The following is a 19,356-nucleotide window of genomic DNA, read 5'->3' on the forward strand; positions in this document are numbered from 1 at the left end:
ATATATATATATATATATATATACATATAAGCAGCTGGTATCTCCGCCGCTCTCGGCTTTCCATCTGCTTCCCATAAATCTGCTGGATTTATTAAGGACGCAGTCCTCCGTCTCCAACGCCGAACCATGGTTTTGTTCACGCCGAACTTACGTGCACTGGCCCTATTTCCCTCCTGTAGTGCCAAATCGATAGCCCGTCATTTGTAAATAAATGCTAAATCTACGGCTCTGTCAGGAACATGATTAGTCAAAGGCAAGAAAATGTTGATATGAGTTAATATGTAGGAGTCCATTTTGACCCTTTTCCAGTAGCAAAAGACAGAAGTTCAAATGTGTGAAAGGGGATCACAATGACTAATAACAGACTTTTTAAAATGTCTGTATTTTTTTTCCAGCTTTCTTCGACTTCAACTGAATTACAGAACTGCGTAAATTGTTCTTTACAACAATGTAAATGAGGTTTGTCTCACTGATGCAACTGGTTTTTTTATTATTTCGCTCCGTCCTCTTAACATTTTCTTCCCCTGACCCTTTACTGAAGAATCCCTCAGAAATTTAGTTTTATTAACAACCTCAGTGCGTGAGTGCAGCATCTGACTGTGATTACACTGACCTCTATCAGGGTTAATGCTAATTCAGACAAGATGTGCTTGGGTGACAACTTCAGTACTGAGGACTTACACACATTATAAAGATCTGAGAGGGAGTCAGTTTCCTTTTTAATGAGCCATAACTGTGACAACCAGGAAGTAGAAACCCTACCTGAGGCCCCAGATGAAGTGCTTTAAAGGCTGTCATAAAGACGAGCCCGGCGTGCTCCGGAGTGGAGGAGAGAAGAGGGAAAAGACCCGTTTGAAGTGGCAGCCGGGAAGAGAATCTGCTCTGCTTCAATAACTCTGGATTAAAAAGGAGCTTGCAGGGCCGGCTTCCATTGAACACAGATCTTTTCACTGCGCACGTTGAATCGATTGGGAGGAAACAGGAGATAACTTCAATGCAGCGTTTTTACGTTGGGACTCTGATTTTTACAAATGTCTGTCTGTAGGCCCTCCCAAACCTTAAAACAACAATACCACAAACATTCTGCTTTAAGCCACCGCCACACTTTCCATACGTCGTACCCGGTGGCCTCTTGTTTGCGACCGCAGGCAGAGTGATATTTACTCATTAAAGAGCTCAAACCAACTGTTTATCTTTTTTTTGTGTGTGTGTGTGTGTGCATTTTGAAAAGTTAAGTAGAATGAGATCATTTTGTGAGTCTGTGTAGTGACACAAAACTCATTATCTTTTATATTCAGACAAAAAAGAAATAGAAAGAAACTTCAGACGCATGCACAGCAGTCACATGAGGATCAGAGAAATATGTTGCGTAAAAAGGTGACAGCAGGAGGCTGAGGCTTGAAAGCTCGTCAGGAAGCTGTCTCTGAGGCTGCGTCCAGCACCGTGCTCGCTCCACATTTTGACAAATCCAGTGTTTTCTTCAGACCGCAACCAAGTATGCTTGATGCGGGATGCTGACTGCGACTTTGTTCTTTTAACGACATGTTCACGAGTTTAACTGACTGTCCTGCTCAAACTGGAGCAATTAGATGTACATATATATATATAAAACAAGAGAAAACAAAACTTTTAGCGCTGAAGTAACCACTTGTTGCAAAATCCCCCTTGCCTCTGCACTGCTTGACAACAAATACAACTTTTTGTTGTTGTTGTTAATGAATGAAAAGTTTTATGTTGTTGGCAAATTATGGCACTATTATCCCCATGTCTTTTTCTAATTTTCAAAGCTCTGTTACTGATAGGTTGATTTCATGTATTTTAAGAATAAAGCCTTTTGTTTCACCTCACCAGCAGATGTCATATAAAACATGTTTTAGGTGAAACTACCCTCAACATGGTCTAATCCAATCCTCTGTTTAGGGCACTACATATGAATTCCCCTTGAATTGATTAAATCCAAATCAGTCTGTTTACAAAGCACTAATCTACAACACCTGTCATCTTAAAACAATTTACCTTTGATCAAATTAGACATTTTAATGTATTTCATTGAGGTTTCATGTGATGAACTCAAATGATTATAGAGAAGTAATACAATTTTCAATATTAAAAAAAAAAGATCTGAATTTGTCTTAAATTAGTAAGTTTTTAATATCCACTGAACCGCTTAATCTAAGATGAATCTATTAGGGGATTAGAGAAAAGTGGGCTGAACAAAAATGCCCGGAGCATAGTTTAGATTTTTTTATGTGTAAACACTTTGGAAAACTATGTATCCTTCTCCCCTGCCATGCCACATTTGTAATTGCAAGTTGCCAATGTGCAAAAAAAAAAAAAAGTTTATGAGATATGAATTCTTCTGGAAGGCGCAGGAAGTTCTTCCCTGACTTTATAATTGTGGAGTTAAAATGCAGCAGTCTTGCTTAAATCGTTCCCTGGCATTCTCGAAACAAGCGCTTTGGAGTTCACGCATCATCTACACGTGCACTTTAGTCACCTTTAGAGCCTTTTGTTGTCTGAAGCTGATCAACAGTCTGCATGAAGATATCGCCTGATGATTTTTGATTAATGAATTTTGTCCAGGTGACTTTTGGTCAGTGCTTCTGTTGGACCAATATTTCCTTCTTTTAAGTCAGTCTCAGCAGTTTGATAAACATTTATTTGAAATTTCCTGTTTCAAATTAGATGATGAAATGAGGAAATCTTAACTATTTAAAACAGGTTTGTGGCATGTTTCTAACATTAAAATAAACATATTTACAGGTTCATCTGAAATGTTACGGCACAATGTTAGGAAAACATTCATATAATATTGCTGTTAAATATTGAGATGATGGTTTTCTCACTCTAATCTATATGGATATATTTAAACTGTGAGCATCAATTATGGCGAGTCTATCCATCTGCTCAGATATTATGTTGGCATAAAGAATTTAAATACCACTTTATCACCCAAATAATCCATCCAAGCAGCCCTTTGCAGTATTGCACACATTGATATTGCAATGAATATTGTGGCTTCATATACTGTGTAATTATAATAATAATTTAAAAAAAACAGGAAGTTCTATATTTATAGTGACAATAGAAAATAAACAATACATTAAAGTTCAGGAATCCAATAGGATGTAGGACTGACATTTCAAAAGACTCAATTTCCCTTTTAAAATCGAATGTTGACTCTGCTGTGTAGGATATGTTAAATACTCCATTATTTCTATCCCAACCCGTCCCCAACATATTATCTTTCTCAGTCTGTTTGGTGATTCAGAGCAGGTGTGAAACTAATATTTTACACTAAAAAAAAGAAGATCCTGATTCCTGAAAGTGGTGACAGTGAAACTAAAGCTGCATCATCAGTGGATAATTCACGTAATTAAGTGATATATCACGGCAATCATAATCGAGATATGGACATGTGTGTTTTTCTTTTACCGTCTGTGTGTCATGATAAGAAGTAACTATTGTGGAGATAGCCTCAGTTTATTTAAAGGTTTGACCCCAACGAAGAGACGCAGTAAACAGAAAAGCACAGGTTTATTTTATAGGCGAAACCAGATTTATACTGCGAATAGATAAAATCTCCAGCTGAAGTCAATACACCACAAACCTCGGCTGTAACAAGTAATTTGAGTGTTCATTGATCAGCTGTCTTTTTAATCCAGTAATCACTGTTCTTTTGCATTCGTGACCTTTCAGATCGTCACCAAGAGCAGCAGGAATCTCAGTTCTTTAGTTTCCTTACCGCAAACTAAAGGACTGCAATTGTGCTTGACCTATATGTTGTTTCCAGAGGTGGGTAGTTTCTCTTAACTTTTTTCTCAGAGACCTTCTCTTGAGTACCTTAAAAAAACAACAACAACATAAAACCTTTTAAGAGTACAATTTTACTACATACCATCTTCTTTTTTTTTTAGATTTAGTTGAGTATTATTATGAAGTATCGCTTTTCCTACTTGAGTCACGTTGCTGGACACTCCACTCACCGCGAGTGACGTCGCTAAAAAACAAACATGCACCAGAGGTAGACACAAACCTACAATTTACAGGAATCCGAAGCGTCTTTTTTGTAGCCAAGCTTTGTTGCTCTAATGTCATTTTTTTGTCTGCTGTGCCTTTCGAGCCATTTGGAGGTCGAGACGATACAGTCAACACTATTTATTGTTTATAGAAGTACCATATCTTGTTCTAACACGTGCTTAAGTATTAGCTTTATAAGTATTATATTTTGAAATATTGACTGGAAAAGTGTTTATTCTGCCTTCTTCTGTTATTTTGTAACAATGTTATTTATTTGTACCAGAATTTGCACATTACTTTTTTTTCTCTGTCTGCCTGATCCTTGTAACATTTAATGATGTTCTGATTCGTTACTCGGTAATGAGTAGCCTTTTTAAGGAATACTTTTTTACTCCTACTCTAGTCATTTCTTGAATTTCTACTATTTACTTTTACTTGAGTAGGAAGATGTTGAAGTAGTGCTCCTCTTATTTGAGTCACATTTTTTGCTTATTCTACCCACTTTCGGTTGTTTCTCATTTTACTATTTCAAATTGCCATTCAGTTGTAAGATAATTGGTAAAACAGATTTCTATAATGGTGCAGAAGAGCAATATGCATCCCAAGAAAAAGTCTCTGCAAGAAAGAGCTGGAGAGTTTTTGAAGCCTAAAATAAAAAGGAAATACTGAGCCACACAAAATAGGAAATTAGTCTATTTTACTCTATAAAACAGTGACTGAGCCAAAGCAATTATTGCAACCTTGAATAAAACAAAAGGACATTATCTGAAGGGTTTGCAGTTCTTCCACTATAAGAGAAAATCTCCTTTGAAGATTTATTTAATGATTAAATTGAAAACAGACAGAAAAGGGGACAAATAAATGGTCCCGCTACAGCACAGAAGTTTCTTAAATAGTGTGTAATGCCATGAAATTGATCATTTATTCTACTCCTGTTAGAGTCAAAGAGTTCTTTCGACTTGATATCTTGCAATTGTTCACTTTGCAGGGACAGAATGTTAATGAAACTGAATACTGATGGAGAACTCATTCATGGTGCCGCCCCCCCCCATCCAGCCATTTTCTTAAAACTATTGGTGTAATCTATTTGCTTAGATCTGAGAATGAAATCAAAATGTTTGCAAAGTAAAACTTAGACTTTCGTCAATGCATTTCCTGTTTCCATATTCGGTAAGACGACACTTACAGGATGACGTATGGCTTTCCGAATGACCAAGTGCACTGGCTAAATGAAATGCGATCTTGCTCATCAATAGTTTTCTGGACAAATTAGTTTTCTGCTTCAATCTAGCAGTACCACAGATTTACAAGAGGATTTTATACTCTGCAAGATATTAGATTGTTCTTTGTGATCGGATACAAATACCGATAAATCACTGAATAATAGATGATCATATGAGTCCCTCGTAGTAGCCTTAACCTGTAGCAAATATACAGGTCAATAAAACGTAGTAAAGACAGAAATACTTCTCCTGTAAGACAATTTTGCTGTGATAAACAAATACTAAAGTCACTATGCATCCCTGTGCAACTCAACCCTTAAATATGACTTGTTTGTGCAATGGAAAAATGAAAGTGATCCAAACTCTTCCTTCTGTTAAAAATGTGTCCAGACACAACAATGGAATGGCCGAGTGTAATCGCTAAAGTCAGCGATTGCTACAAGTAATTCTCCGCATCATTAGGCTTTACGCTTATCACACTAACAACCGTCATAAGCCGAATGGAATCACTTCAAATGGAATGTACATACACTGCAAATATCAATCGCATTCAGATACTAAAAATACCAAACGGTTATACAAATATAGGAGACTAAAGCTTAGCTCAACAGCACTCTGAGACGTTTGCATGTCAGGTGTGGTTTTATTACAGTGAGAAGATTCATCTGGGGACAGTAAATACCTCCGGGGAACATAATGTGACTGCCACCTTTTGCAGTGCCATGTGATGGATCAGTTTAGGTCCAGAGAAATATCAGAGTTTTAAAGAGAATGAAAATTTATAGCTTTCATAAGAGCTCTTATTCCACCCTGTCAGCACAGTATTAATTTCATGGGATCTTGTGTATCAGTGCAAATGCTACCTGGCAATAATCGCCACTTTTATACCCACTTTATGTCTTGAAGACATTTTTTTTTACTGTCTGATATCTTGCACGAGTCAGCTTTTCGGCCAAAAATACCAAAAACAAAACCTTATCATAGATTTAATGCACTATTTCTATTGCCTTACGTTAGTTTGCATATTTTTAATATGTTAATTGTGTCATTTTAGAGATAAATGCTTCTCCTTAACTCCACTGATGTAACCTGTTGTCTAAGACTTTCATATTGTTCTTTCTGTCTATTCTTTTTCTATTTAATCAAAAAAAGGAAGACCAAATATGGATGAAATATATTTGAAATATTATTATACAGTTGATACTGCAATATACAACAAGGGTAGAACCAAAATAAATCCATGGAAATTGCTTGTTCTTCTTGGAATCTTGTGAAGGTACTTTTTTTTTTTTTTAGCAGGAGTTCAACTGTAATTCAAACTAAAAATAACAAAATCATTTGCTAAAATCAATGACCAATCAGTCCCGCTCAATTAACAATCTGATGATATTTCCAATAAAAATAGCTCCACTATATGAATAGAAGAAGCAAGATCCCACTTTCACCGCTGATATGTTATTGTCAGCAGCCGCCACCAGAAAGATGTGACTTAAATGTCTCCGGTGGAATGCAGGATGAAGTATATCACGTTGCATAAATTCAAAGTTGCATAACTTGGACAAGATTCACGTCGTCTGAAAAAAAGAAAATGCTACACCTGGCTGTGTATTCGACACTGTTTGCCACGTCATCTTTTGGACAAAGCAGAACTTGCACAAACTTGCTGCGAGTTTCCTTCCAACACAAAAATGCAGAGCGTGACAAACAAAGCTGTCCCCCGACAACGTTTCTTTGAAAACAGTAATTATACTTCAGGGTCTGTTCTACAAACATGGACAGCAAGAAAGCGAAGTGTCTCTCGGTGATAATAAAAGGCTTTCCAACAACAGTGTATTTAGGCTGCTGCAGAAAATAAATTCAGTAACTAAATTAAAGAGAATTTAGTAACTTAGTAATTTAGTCTGTGGCTCAAAATCAGATCAGATCAGGGGATGTTCGTTTCTTAGCATTTCACTTGGCCTTTGTTTATGTTGCTGTCAAATTTTGCGGATAGCTTTCTGTGACTGTCAACATCAAAGTGACAACAGAGCTACTGTTTTAACACGGACAAATGCGAGAAAAGACGAACTGTTGCACAACTCACGATCCTACAACTCCAGTGGCATTTTATTTACCCCCAGCTAAATGCCAAGGTCAAGCAGTTTCCATTTTATGCAGAGAAAGCAAAACACTTTCAGAGCTTCATCGTGCTGCTGAATTATTGATTTGATCCGATTCATTATAAGAAGTCGCTACTTTTCATTTTGTCTGAGTTCAATGTGACTCCTCAGTCCTGTGAATTTTAATTATTTATCCATCCCCAGACTTGTTGTGGCTGGAATTATAATATCTTAATAAAATTTTAACTTGTCTCTGATTCCTTATTCCATTAAATTGTTTTAATGTATTCACCCAGAGTTCTTCTGTTCCGTCATAATGTCGTCTAGCTCCCCCTCTTGCTTCGCTGGCATACCCGGGTCCAATCCTGAGTGGCTTAAATTACAATAATCATCTCATTTCTGCTGCTGCGTGAGTGGTTGTCTTTGTTTGTGTGCTCGAGCCAGATGAAACGCGAGTGCACGCGTGCGAGTGCGCGCCTCGCGATCTCCAGTGAGCACGCGCGGCCTGCTTGAGCGTGCATACGTCGTCTCCACGGACGAGTGAGGGCAGGCAGATGGCATGTTGATGCTGAGCCTACACGTGCTCCTGCCCTCTGCGTGCTTTTCAGTGACCCTTCACCTCCATCTGACTTCCATTCTTCAGATTCCTCACGTTGCTCCGAGAGGTTTGGCCCCACTGTAAAGGACCCCGGTGCGCCGGTCTCAGAATTTCTCACAAGACCGGCCCACAGCGGTCAAAAGGACACATCTTCTCAAATAACCTTATCCACGCAGATCTGAATTCCTCAGAGGAATCATCCCTGGACGCAGTAAGGCTGCAATGAATATGTTAATGATATTGAATAAGAAAATACCTTTGAGATAAAACCGGAGAAGAGGCTGATTTCTTTTTCTTTTTTTTTTTTTTCTCTCAAAGAAGCTCGAGTTGTCCCAGAATTTCGTTTTGAATTTATTAACCCACCAGTTTTAGGCCTAATGCTATTATTTCTTAGAGTCGTTTTATTAGCTGAGTAATTGTACATGTCTTTTTAAAAAGAATTTGAATTCCCATTTAAATCTCCAAGTGGCTCTTGAAAGTTTATGCTAATTTAGCTGAGTGTAGAGTTGGCATGGATTCCTCCCCGGTTTTAAAGAGTTGCCGTTTTGACATCCTCCCCGAAAAATCCGCAATACCATTCCTATAGGGATACAGACTATCTCCTTAGTTTTAAAACAGTTTAGTACTTCAGTTGTCATTTTAGTGGATTTCAAAGCATTTTGACAAAAATAAAAACTAAATTATTATTATAAATCACTGAAGTAGCTTCTATGACTCTGCGCTGTTTTCCCCTAATTAAAAAAAAAAAAAAATAAAAGATTATCAGATTAGTGCAGAACAGATAGTACCTGCAGTTTTCATGTTTTTGTGTTTCCACATGGCAACAGAAAAGGGCAGCTGCTCTTTCCCCGACCGGGGGAGGCAGCAATTAGGGCAATGTGAAGCAGAACAAATAGAGACGTCACAGCGGGGGAGAGACTTAATTAATAGCTGATCTAGATATGGCTTCACACCTCCGTTTTATCAAGTTCGTAGCTCGTGACAGGCCCATCATTAAGTGTGTCTTGGCGGATTTCGGCGCTCGTGCGTGTGGGTTTGACCTGCTCTCTCCCTGATCTTGGGAAGTTAAATGATGGGACACTTTTCAGTCGGTGCTGCTCAGACTCCTCTTTGCCCTACACGTGTTTTCTCTTAAGTAATGACGCTGGATTACTTTTCTCGCATTTGTTTTAACCCTTGTGCGTGCGAGGACAGAGGCAAACGTGGAGGACTGTGGCAAATGATACACATTTTACGTGTGTGGGGTCGGTTGGACCCCATTTGTAAACACAAGGGTTAATACTATGCTTGGGTGAGAAATGTGACTTTTATTACCTTCCATGCTGCTCTGAGTTGGAGGTCAAAGACACATTGGTATCAGAATGTTCAATGCTCCTCTACCTCAACACCTGACCCAGTTTCAGTACAAACCCCTATTCGCTGCAAAAACGTAGCAGTTTCAGGTGTTGATTATGGCTTTGGCTGAGAAGTAGGGCAGAGGAGGAAAGCAGCAAACCATGTTTTCCAGGTGGTAAAGCGAGCAGGTGCAGTAATAAATCTGCTAAGAGTAAACCGGAAGATGGGCTACAAAAGCAGTTTTGTAATTTCGCTTTAGCGTTCATTAGAAGCGACTTTGGCGACAGCGTTGGGACAGCGACCTCACCAAGACCTCGTATAAAGTCACCTTCCACTATAAATGAACGCCCCGAGACCCAGAGCTCCCGTAACTAACAGTGAAGAATAACTCTCCCTCCTGTCTGGCCAGCAGCCCGCCTTTAGGTCTGCAGATTCAACCTTCTGAGACTTTTACTGCCGATGTGGCTTCGGCTTGGCCGAACTTCACGCTAGGAAATCAGCCAAAGAAGTGTGTGTCCGGATGAGCAACGTGAAAGTTTCAATTGCGCTCGAGTTTCCTCTGGAAGAGGGAGCATACTGTTTGGATGGAAAAGCTAAGAGAGAAAGATGAGGTCTCTTGTGTATTTGTGAAGAGCTTCTGTTCTGTTATTCTGCCTGTTGGAAATACAAATTGGTAACAGCCCTCGTTGAGCTCCTAACGAGTAAATAAGAGTGAGTGAGTGTGAAAAGACAAAAGCAGGCTAAAGGTATAAATGAAGGGCTGGTTTTACAATTGAATTCCAATGACAGCTGAAATGCTGCCGAATGTGCAACACGATGCCAACATGTGACGTAATTGGGATATCCTTGGACAATTTCAGTCTTTATGCACGAGAATGTAGATAGAAGAGTCACAACTGCACCCATGAAATCAGATATTTACTCGTAGGCTACTGTACAGACAGACATGCTACCATTTTGAATGTTTTATTGTTTTTTTTAGGCCAGTTAGAATTACTAAAATAATTTGGTCAATAATTAGTTTAATGCTCAAAGTAAAAAGATACATTTTTATTTTTGCTTTTACCTCATAAATCACCACTACTGCCCAAGCTTGAATGATAACTTTGTAAGCTTTTATTATGGTAGGTTGCAACATTTGAGTTAACTGGAGCTGCAACTACGGAAACAAGTCAAACACGCTGCTTCCTTATGTAACCCTACAACAGGTTGCCGCAAAAGAGGTTTTTTTTTTTTTTATTTTTTTATTTCTGCGATTCCTAGTTGCTATGTAGGTTGCGTCTAATTGTTGTCATGGAGACTTGATGACCCGCAAGATGCAACTCTCTGTAACTGTACAAATGGTGTTTGATAAAATGTTAGATTGTTTTGCCACGTAAAAGTAAATATTGTATTTTTCAAAACATTTCAATGTGAGATTATTCTAACTCAATAAAGAGCTGAATATTATGACTATTTTTTAAGTGAAGATAGCAATAAGTGTAGTGTTTTTCTCATTTGCACTGTGATAAAAGCAAAGAAACTACTACACAAAAATATGCCAACAGCTTTCTCCGTTGCTCGCCCTTCTGTGTGTTATTGTTTTCCAGTGTATCTGGAACCACCAGTTTAGACGTGGGTGTGTGTGTTAGTTCTTAGAGCTCACCTGACACCTTTTATGTTGTGGCATTAGAAGAATGCAGACTCTAACGTGCAACAAACCGTCCTTGCATTTTCACTTTAGTCAATGAAAGCTTAGAGTAATTAAGCTTTTGAATGCATTCTAAGCATTTACCCTTTTTATGTATTCACATCTAGTTACTGATTTAACAACGCCTGAATCATTTCCTATTGGATGGATGGGTTTGCCAAAATATGCACAGCTGATACAGTAGGTCATGGATAACATTGGTGGGGGTATATCTCTCTCTCTCTCTTTTTTTTTTTTGATTTGCTTGTTTAAAACTCAAAATAAGAAAGTTTCAGTGAGCATCTCTGACATAATTTCAGAGACTTACCAGGGGTTTGGTCTCCTCCTCATCTTTGTAGTAGTAGAGCAGCTCCCCTCTGAGAACAAACCAGCGACTGTGCCACGTCTTCACGAAACCTCCTTGCTTCCTGAGCCAACCGCACCTGATCACGTTTGACCTCTGACCCTCAGAGCTGGACTGACCTCCGCAGCGCTGAGGACTGCTGTTGTGAGACACGCTCCGGTCATCCATCGCGGCAGCTTCAATCTAAAAACAAATAGAAGTTATCCGACTTGCAGAGGCTGAAGAGTTTGTCTTCTGAATTTTGCTTGCTAATGACACAAACTTTTGTGCAAGTCTAATTGTGTGTTTTCATTTTATGGAGGCTGAACCAGTGTGGGTTGAGAGACACGATGACACAAAGGCAGACATGAACTTGTGGGAGGAGGAAAAACTAAAAGCAAATAAGTGCACAGACCAAGCCTCTCCTTCAGGTTTTTGTCTGCCCATGAACTGCTGGGCCTGTCAGGCTTCTTTGTTTTGGCTTATCTATTTTTCTCTAAGTGTCTTAAACCCTGTCTACTAACTTTTCAGTACAAACGGTTGTATTCTTCAAAATCACCATTATAGCAGTTTGATTTTTTATTTTTTTTTATCCAAAAGGTGAATCAAGTACTTATGGTTGTGACAGGACTTTGTAAATACTTCAAGTGACTCTGGTTACTGAATAAAAAATGTAATATTAAAGCAACAAAAAGCTTAAAAAGTGAAAGAAACAGACAACCACAAGAGTCTCAAACTTTACTGGGACGCTTTAATCTTGAACATTATTTTAGCTCTTCAAATTAGTGTCAGTAGAAACAAATACAATTTCTACTTTGCAAGTACAAGATGTAGCAAGCTGGGGATGATGTTTTGTTCTTGTTTTCACCTTAGCATAATTTAGGTACAGTTAACCTATTAACCTACTGCTAACCTTTTTCACATCTGCAATTATGATACATTGCCCTTCACGTACTGAGTAAAAAAAAAAAGCATTCTGCACATCTTGTTTCCATATCAACACACATACCTCTGCTTTAGTCAGTGACATGTGCTGAGTTTTGCTGCTGTCAGCTCTGAGCGTTGCCATGTTGTCAGTGGCGCTCATTGTGCTTGGCTTGGGGGATGTCCAGCCAGCCCCCAGGTCCAGATGAGGACCAGATGCCGCTCCGCAGAAGTGGAGCAAGTGCGACACGTCTGCTGTGGTGCAATCATAACTCTCTGTGGTCATGGAGAGTCCCATTGTACAGTTATGTTACAGCCACAGACTCCAATGTGTATTGATGGGATTCAATGGGACAGATCAACAATACGTAGCTTATATTTGTGAGGTGAAAGGAAAAGGTGTTCTTTTCTTTTTACACATAACAACCTGAAAAGTGTGTGAAAAGTGTGTGAAAAGTGTGTTTTTGTTCTGCAGAACTACCTTTTGCTGTAGTTTTGGACTATTTTTCCAGAGCCTGAAACTTTTGCTTCCCCTGTCCAAAATTGCTCAAGCTTAGTTGAGCAATTGAATAAAGAGTAGCTGTGGGCGTCATCTATAAATGACAGCTGTCCTGAAAATAGATTCCCCCACCTGAGCTGCAGATCTCTCTAGTTACTCCAGTTGTCAAGGACTTCTTGGCCTGTGGGTTTAGGTGCCTGGTCATGTCTTGGTAGGTTTGAATTTGTTTTATACTCTTTATGCTCTTCACTGAATAAAGCCTAAGAAAAGCAGTTTATAGCCTTACCCTGCTCTAAATTCATCCACAGCTTTAGCTATAACCTGTTAGCTTTGTGTCTTGGTTCATGATGATCTCCCACAAACCTCTAAGTCTTTTACTGTAAAGCTGGAAATGCACCAAAGTGAAATTTCATACAGTTGAACTTTTTTTCGCCAATTACTTGACTTCAGAAGGCAATTGGCTGGATCGAGTTGCATCTAGTTGCGTGATTAGGAATATCCACTGCTTTTTGTTTCTCTGTGACATGAAATCCCAGTAAAACACACCAAAGTTTGTAGTTTTAATGTGACAAAATGTTGGAAAACTTCAAACGGTCAAGGGGAGGGAATACTTTCATAATTCCCTGTAGAAGGATAATGGGAATCACATGTTCCTGTATGTTCACTCCTCTGAATTTCTCCAAGAAATATTTGCTCCAAGACAACATTGTGGAGTTTTAATCTACAGATTATCTTCCATTCCTCTCTTTTGAAATCTTTAAATATGTTGGGTACAAAGCAGGGTGGAATCTTCTTCCAAATGTAGGATAAGTTCATGGAAGAAATGATTCCTTATTTCATAGGATTACCCAACATGCACCAGAGGAACTCACCTGTTTCCACTATATTATAAATGCCAGACAAACAGATACATACCTGCACAGAAATCAGGTAAACAATTTTATATGAATTTTCAGTGTGTGGGTGAAGGTATAGCATTTAGCTCCACAACGTCATGTTTTCTGCACAGGACTTTGCAACAGCTCTGCTGGGACTGATCTGTGTTGCAGTATGAATTGAAACCATAAATAACTCCTGCGTCTCTTGGTGTAAATAACTGTTAGGTGGTTGACAGTAGCAATATAAGTTCAAATTTACATCACACTGAGGCTTTGTCTGCAGGAAATACATTCTCATAAATTTTCTGTGGGCATGTTGAGCGCATAAATAACAGCATAAATAGAATCAGTAGAAAGAAATGTATGCATTTTGATCAGGACAATCACATACACATATTTTGAGGACAGAAAATCAGTTAGCCTGCAAATCATGGGCTTGTAACTAACTACCCGAGTCAATGAATTAAAAAAACATCATCTTGTCTTGTTTACAAATTAACAGACTCAAAAGATAAGATGGCTGATCTATTTACAAAACTCTAATTTATACAAAGCCAGTCTTTGTTCCTGTGAACCGTCCTAAAGGTGCCAGATGTGGCTCTGAGCATTTTTATGAAACAATTGCAAAAAACCCAAAATGGCCTGACTGTTGTGTCCACTCAGCAGATTGAAACCAGCGTGCTGGAGACGTCTGCTGCGTCCCTGTGAGACACCTGTGTGTAGATGTATGTGCAGCCTATTTATGGCAGCGTTTTCCCCCTCGAGTCACAGTCTCCAAAATAAGCAGCGAAACAAGATAGTTTAAAATAAGTCTTGCGGTAAAGCTACAAGACTGGAAAAGCAGAAAGAGAATATCTTAACCAGGCAAATATGAGATATTTAATCATAAGCTTTTGTGTTCAAAATCCATCCATCCATCCATCCATCCATCCATCCATCCATCCATCCATCCATCCATCCATCCATCCATCCATCCATCCATCCATCCATCACTGTATTTTATCACATGTTCAGCAACACAGTTTTCTGTTTGTTTTGTTATTGTGTTCTAAGTTTAAGATCAAACCTTCCACATGCACGCATCTTTGGAAACACAATATATTGCACACATATCACATATTTTTAGTATGTCCATATGCATTTTTACTTGTTCTGCGCTGTCTTTATAAATACACTTTTTTAATCAAATTCTCTCTTTCAGAGTTGTTTACTTGTATTCTTATTGCTGCAGCAAAACCTTTGAATCGTATGTTAGAACACTGCAGGGGTTTCAGAAAACTTATTTTTCGCAATACTTTCAAATCAGCTTCTTATAAAATCATTTCCGCTGTTCACTGCTTTCCATAAAGAGGATTTGCAACTACCAACATTTTTTTTTTCCTGCAGAACTTTAAAACAACTTTAAAAACCAAACTTGACAGGCAGACATTTAATGAGCGAAATCCCACCAGTTAGCATCGCCACACACATACCTACTGCACAGTCTATATTTTCATCTAATTGCAGACAGCCTTGGTAAGTGAAAGGCAGAAACAATGCCATCGTTCAAACAGAGAGATTGCTCCAATAGCTCCAATAAGCTAAACGAGTGGTTCCCACTGTTGAGGTTGGAACCCCACATGGGCTGCAATTCAACAAGTCGAGATTGTCTTCTCCACTATTATTTATTGGGTCAGAAGCCAAAAGATTTGGGAACTCTAGAGAGTACAGTTCAGACAGCATGAGGTGCAACTTTGCTGGTAAATCCCATAACTATTGAAGGTGACATATGCCAATCAGATGAAAATATTTTTAACAGGGACATAAACAGATTTGTGCAAAATATCTGAACCAACTTACTGTCATCATTACTGTTTTGCTTCAGCTTTGCAATTCAGAGTTTGGGAGCATGGGAGAAGATTATCCAAATTAAACTTTGGGTTAAATACATCAGCTCACATACTTCAATCTAAGTCAAAATTTGGTCATCTGGTATAGTTTTCATCAATATCAACTTATCACTGATAAGCTGAAAAATCAAAGCATGTCATTGATTCTTCAGTCCCTTGGATATATCATTGGCCCAAACGCCAGCAAAACACAATCAGCAATTTTTAAAAATTAACAACTTTGCATTTTACAAAATTTTGTATTGGAGATCCATGTTTCTTTTTACACGACTGGATAGCATCTTTGACTTTTTTCTTTCTTTTTTTTTTCTTTTTTTTTTTCCCCCTGTTGCAGCTTTGAAACAGCATCCAGTGACATCTTGAGTCAAAGCATGCTCCAGGATGTTCTCACAGCATGCCTCCGAACTTTCACCATTCCGAGAAGTCTGTGGGAAGAGCCACTCTGACCTTCTCTGTAAACAACAACAGCTCAGTATACAGCAGAGACCAATGCATCCATAAACACTGCGCGTCCGGCAGGACAGCACAAAGTTAGCTGCAAATCAGACCTCTGAGGAGTTGTGGCATGCAATTTCTTTGCAGGGTGCACCCTAGTTTGTGGCTTGGCGGTAGTCACATTAAACCAGACGTATTCGAAATCCTCAAGTGCAAGAGAGGAGAATGGAGAGCATTTTCTTTGAGAGCAACATGTCTTTCGAGTCATCGTCATTTTGTTTCTATTTGTGCGCAACAGGATTAAGACCAAGTCTATGTCTAACCGTGTCGACCGGCAGCGCTTGAGCGGACGGTTGGTGTCAGACTCTGGGGACGTCTGCTGCATGCTGATTTAAAAATAACCGTCTGTCTGTGAAATCATAAATAGAGAGATTTAATAACTCTTATGTAATTATGACAGCTGCACTTTGAGGTAATGATAAAAGATCCTATATTTGACTTCTACAGTTGATGATTATAAAACAATCTGTGATGTAACAAATGGTGTTTAATGAAAGCAATAGCATCCATTAAGCAGGTACTACGTTCACAATTATCATATGCGCCAGATATTAGCTGCATTATGGATCACAGAAATGAGATTTTTCAGTAGTAATTCAACAGGATCATGCAAAAAGGCAGCATCTAGAGAATGCTATGTTTGAGTGCTTACACAGACTGTTTGTTCTCTATATGGGAAAGTCCTGTGGCCCGAAGCACACAAAAGCCTGCTGTTTGACACATCTTTGTTTGAATTGTGTGACTCTGAGAGAAAGTAGATTGAGGCCTCTCTGCAGAGAGTAGCCCATCCTTTGGGAAATTAAACTTGTGCAAGCATTTTTTTTAAAGACTATAAAGATAGTTTTCCAATCGTTTGGCCAAAGCTGGGAATTTCTGAGACCACAGGAAGTGCCCGGTTTCAACAGCAAAACATTGCGCAACTGAGGGCAAAGTGAATTGGTGGTTATGCAGCATCGCAGACTGAAGCAGTAAAACTTAATGACTGATGACTGATATTAACTAACAACCTTTCAATACTTCTGCTGTTGTGCCGTTGTGGCTGTACTTATTTAGAAAGTGCATGATTCATTCAAAAATGTAATTACAAAAATGTAAAATTATGCTGTGAACTGTGCACCAGCTCTATCTTCTTGTACAATGAGGCGGATGTCATCACTTTTCTCTCTTTTCATTGCTGCCATTCTCCATTTCCCCAAGAGCCAAAATTATTAACAAATGGGTAGCCAACTTGTAAACATAAATATATTCAGGGTCAAGGATTAAAGCTCCACCATCTGCCTCATGGTGCCACAGTACACTGATGACGTTGCCCTTGTATCAGTTTCAAAAGAAAACTTACAATTCATTCTGGATTCATTTGTAAAAAAAAAATAAAATAAAATAAAATACTTATACGTAAGAAGCTTTGGTTTGACCATTAATATATCTAAGCTGAAATCCTTCATCACCACCACCCACCATAAACACTTGCATTGTTTAAAATTGCATTTTTGTTACGTTTGCTTTTGAAATTGAGCCAATTTATTTGCAGCACCTACATAGCTTTATGCAACTATTTATGCTTCAGTAATTCCGGTCTAAAAGCTGACTGAGGAACATCATTCACTTCCTGTTTTCAAGGATACTGAGTACAGAGAAGAAGGGAACAGACCACCAATCCCCTTTCAGCCATAAAGAGGAAGAGGCATTTGTAAGAACTGGCTGAATTGGCTAACCAGCAAACAGCAGCAGATTTTTACAGGATGTAAACACTGCTTCTTGTCTTGTTTTGATTGACAGCTGAGTTATCAGTTTTTCTCTGTTGTCCAAGACATGAAACGTACTAATAGTCTCAAAATGTTTGTAATAATTGATGTTAAACAGTTTAGCAGCTTAAAACTACGCAACAAGTGTTTGTCTTATACTGTCTTCATTTCAGAAGCTACTACTTTGCATAAGCTCAAACACTGGTCCACACCAAATGTAAAACATAATAATCAAAATGTGTCGACTAATTTCTACTATCATTACATATACATTCAGTAATCAAATGCACACAGCCTTATGTTTCTTGAATAATGTCCTATTGCAAACCCAGTCTACTCAGATACTTAGCAAGTTACAGCTGGCAGAACCACCTTAATGACAGACCCTGCCTATATTTAATAGTTACATTTTCCCTTATTTTACAGAGGAAAGTGAATAAACCAGCAAAACATTTGTGAGAAAACACGAAAAAACCACAAGTGGAGACATAATCCTTACATTGTCAGTCAGTTCTGTCAGCGCTTTAAATATCCCCAAGTAACTTCCTCTTTTAGAGCTGGCACAAAATATGGCCCCTGTGACCCACATGTGTCAAAGACAAATATAAACCTTGCCTGCCAAAGCTGCTGCACTTCAAGCACAGTCCGCTGCCGGTAGACTCCTGCCATGAAAGACACAGAGGTGAGACGACAGCAGGTTTCTTGCTGTGTTGTTGCTGCTGCCGCTAATCATCGGGGGAGGACGTGAAAGAGGAAGGGCTTTCAGAACATCCTCAGATGAGAATGCTTTTTTTACAATTGAAAGCAAACATTCGCCTAATGCTGACATAAATGAAGCCCAGTATTATTTAATACAAGAGGAGGTTACGAGGAGGTCAGGATTTGAGAGAGGGGACTTCATTAGGGGTGAGGATGTCGTTCAGGAACAGTCGCTACCCACACGGCTCACTGTGAGTCGATAAAGTAGACGGATGGAGAGAGATGAGAGGCAGAGAGGTGCTTAATATCACAAGCACAGAAGGATCAATTCAATAGAGAATGTTGTTCCCAGTAAGCTCACTGATGAGTCACTGTCTATTTTGTCTACGCCACATGTGTCCCCTCCTCCAGCTCCGCGGTGATACATTGACACCCCCGGCTCACCCTTTCCCATTTTCTGCCCTGCCATGTGTCAATGAATGTCTGGTAACTGAGCAGCAGGCCTGTGGAGAGACAGTGGTTACTCTTTGACTTCGACTGGCTGACTCATTCTACATGTGAATGAAGATTACTGCTGATGTGGCTGTCTTTTGAAACGATAATACTGAAAAACGTATGAAGAATCTCCAACAAAAAAGGCTTTGCGTGAGATCGTATTGCATTCAGTTGTGTGTAAGAAACCAAAGTGATTCTAAGATATTCCCACATAACAATATGTTATTTGGTTTTTAAGACAGCAAAACTGTATATATACACAGTGGCGCAACTGCACATTATTCTGGTGGATGCAAAAACATAAATCTAAGATATTGGGTCTCATGGTTGCTCTTATAGCCAAGCATCTCAAGGATCACTGATGCTGAGTTGTATATCAGCTCATATGGTGTTGGTAGGGATCGTTCTCAATGCTGCATTGATGATATATATCTATATATATATA

The 19,356-nt window shown here is 38.8% G+C and overlaps 1 protein-coding gene across 2 annotated transcripts in view; it reads right to left on the reverse strand.

Moving 5' to 3' along the window:
• The window catches only part of arhgap24 (Rho GTPase activating protein 24), a 76,852-nt gene that overhangs the window by 52,862 nt on the left and 4,634 nt on the right, over positions 1 to 19,356 (reverse strand). Inside the window, exon 2 of one of the 2 annotated variants that reach the window (XM_007558895.2) lies at positions 11,273 to 11,491. In XM_007558895.2, coding sequence (XP_007558957.1) covers positions 11,273 to 11,476 — 204 coding nt within the window. In that variant the 5' untranslated portion in view covers positions 11,477 to 11,491. Of the gene's footprint in view, positions 1 to 11,272; positions 11,708 to 19,356 lie in introns of those variants that run through there. The other variant, XM_007558894.2, reaches the window with a different exon arrangement.

The sequence above is a fragment of the Poecilia formosa genome, unplaced genomic scaffold (genome assembly GCF_000485575.1).
Source record: "Poecilia formosa unplaced genomic scaffold, Poecilia_formosa-5.1.2 Scaffold100, whole genome shotgun sequence".
NCBI classification, from domain to species: domain Eukaryota; kingdom Metazoa; phylum Chordata; class Actinopteri; order Cyprinodontiformes; family Poeciliidae; genus Poecilia; species Poecilia formosa.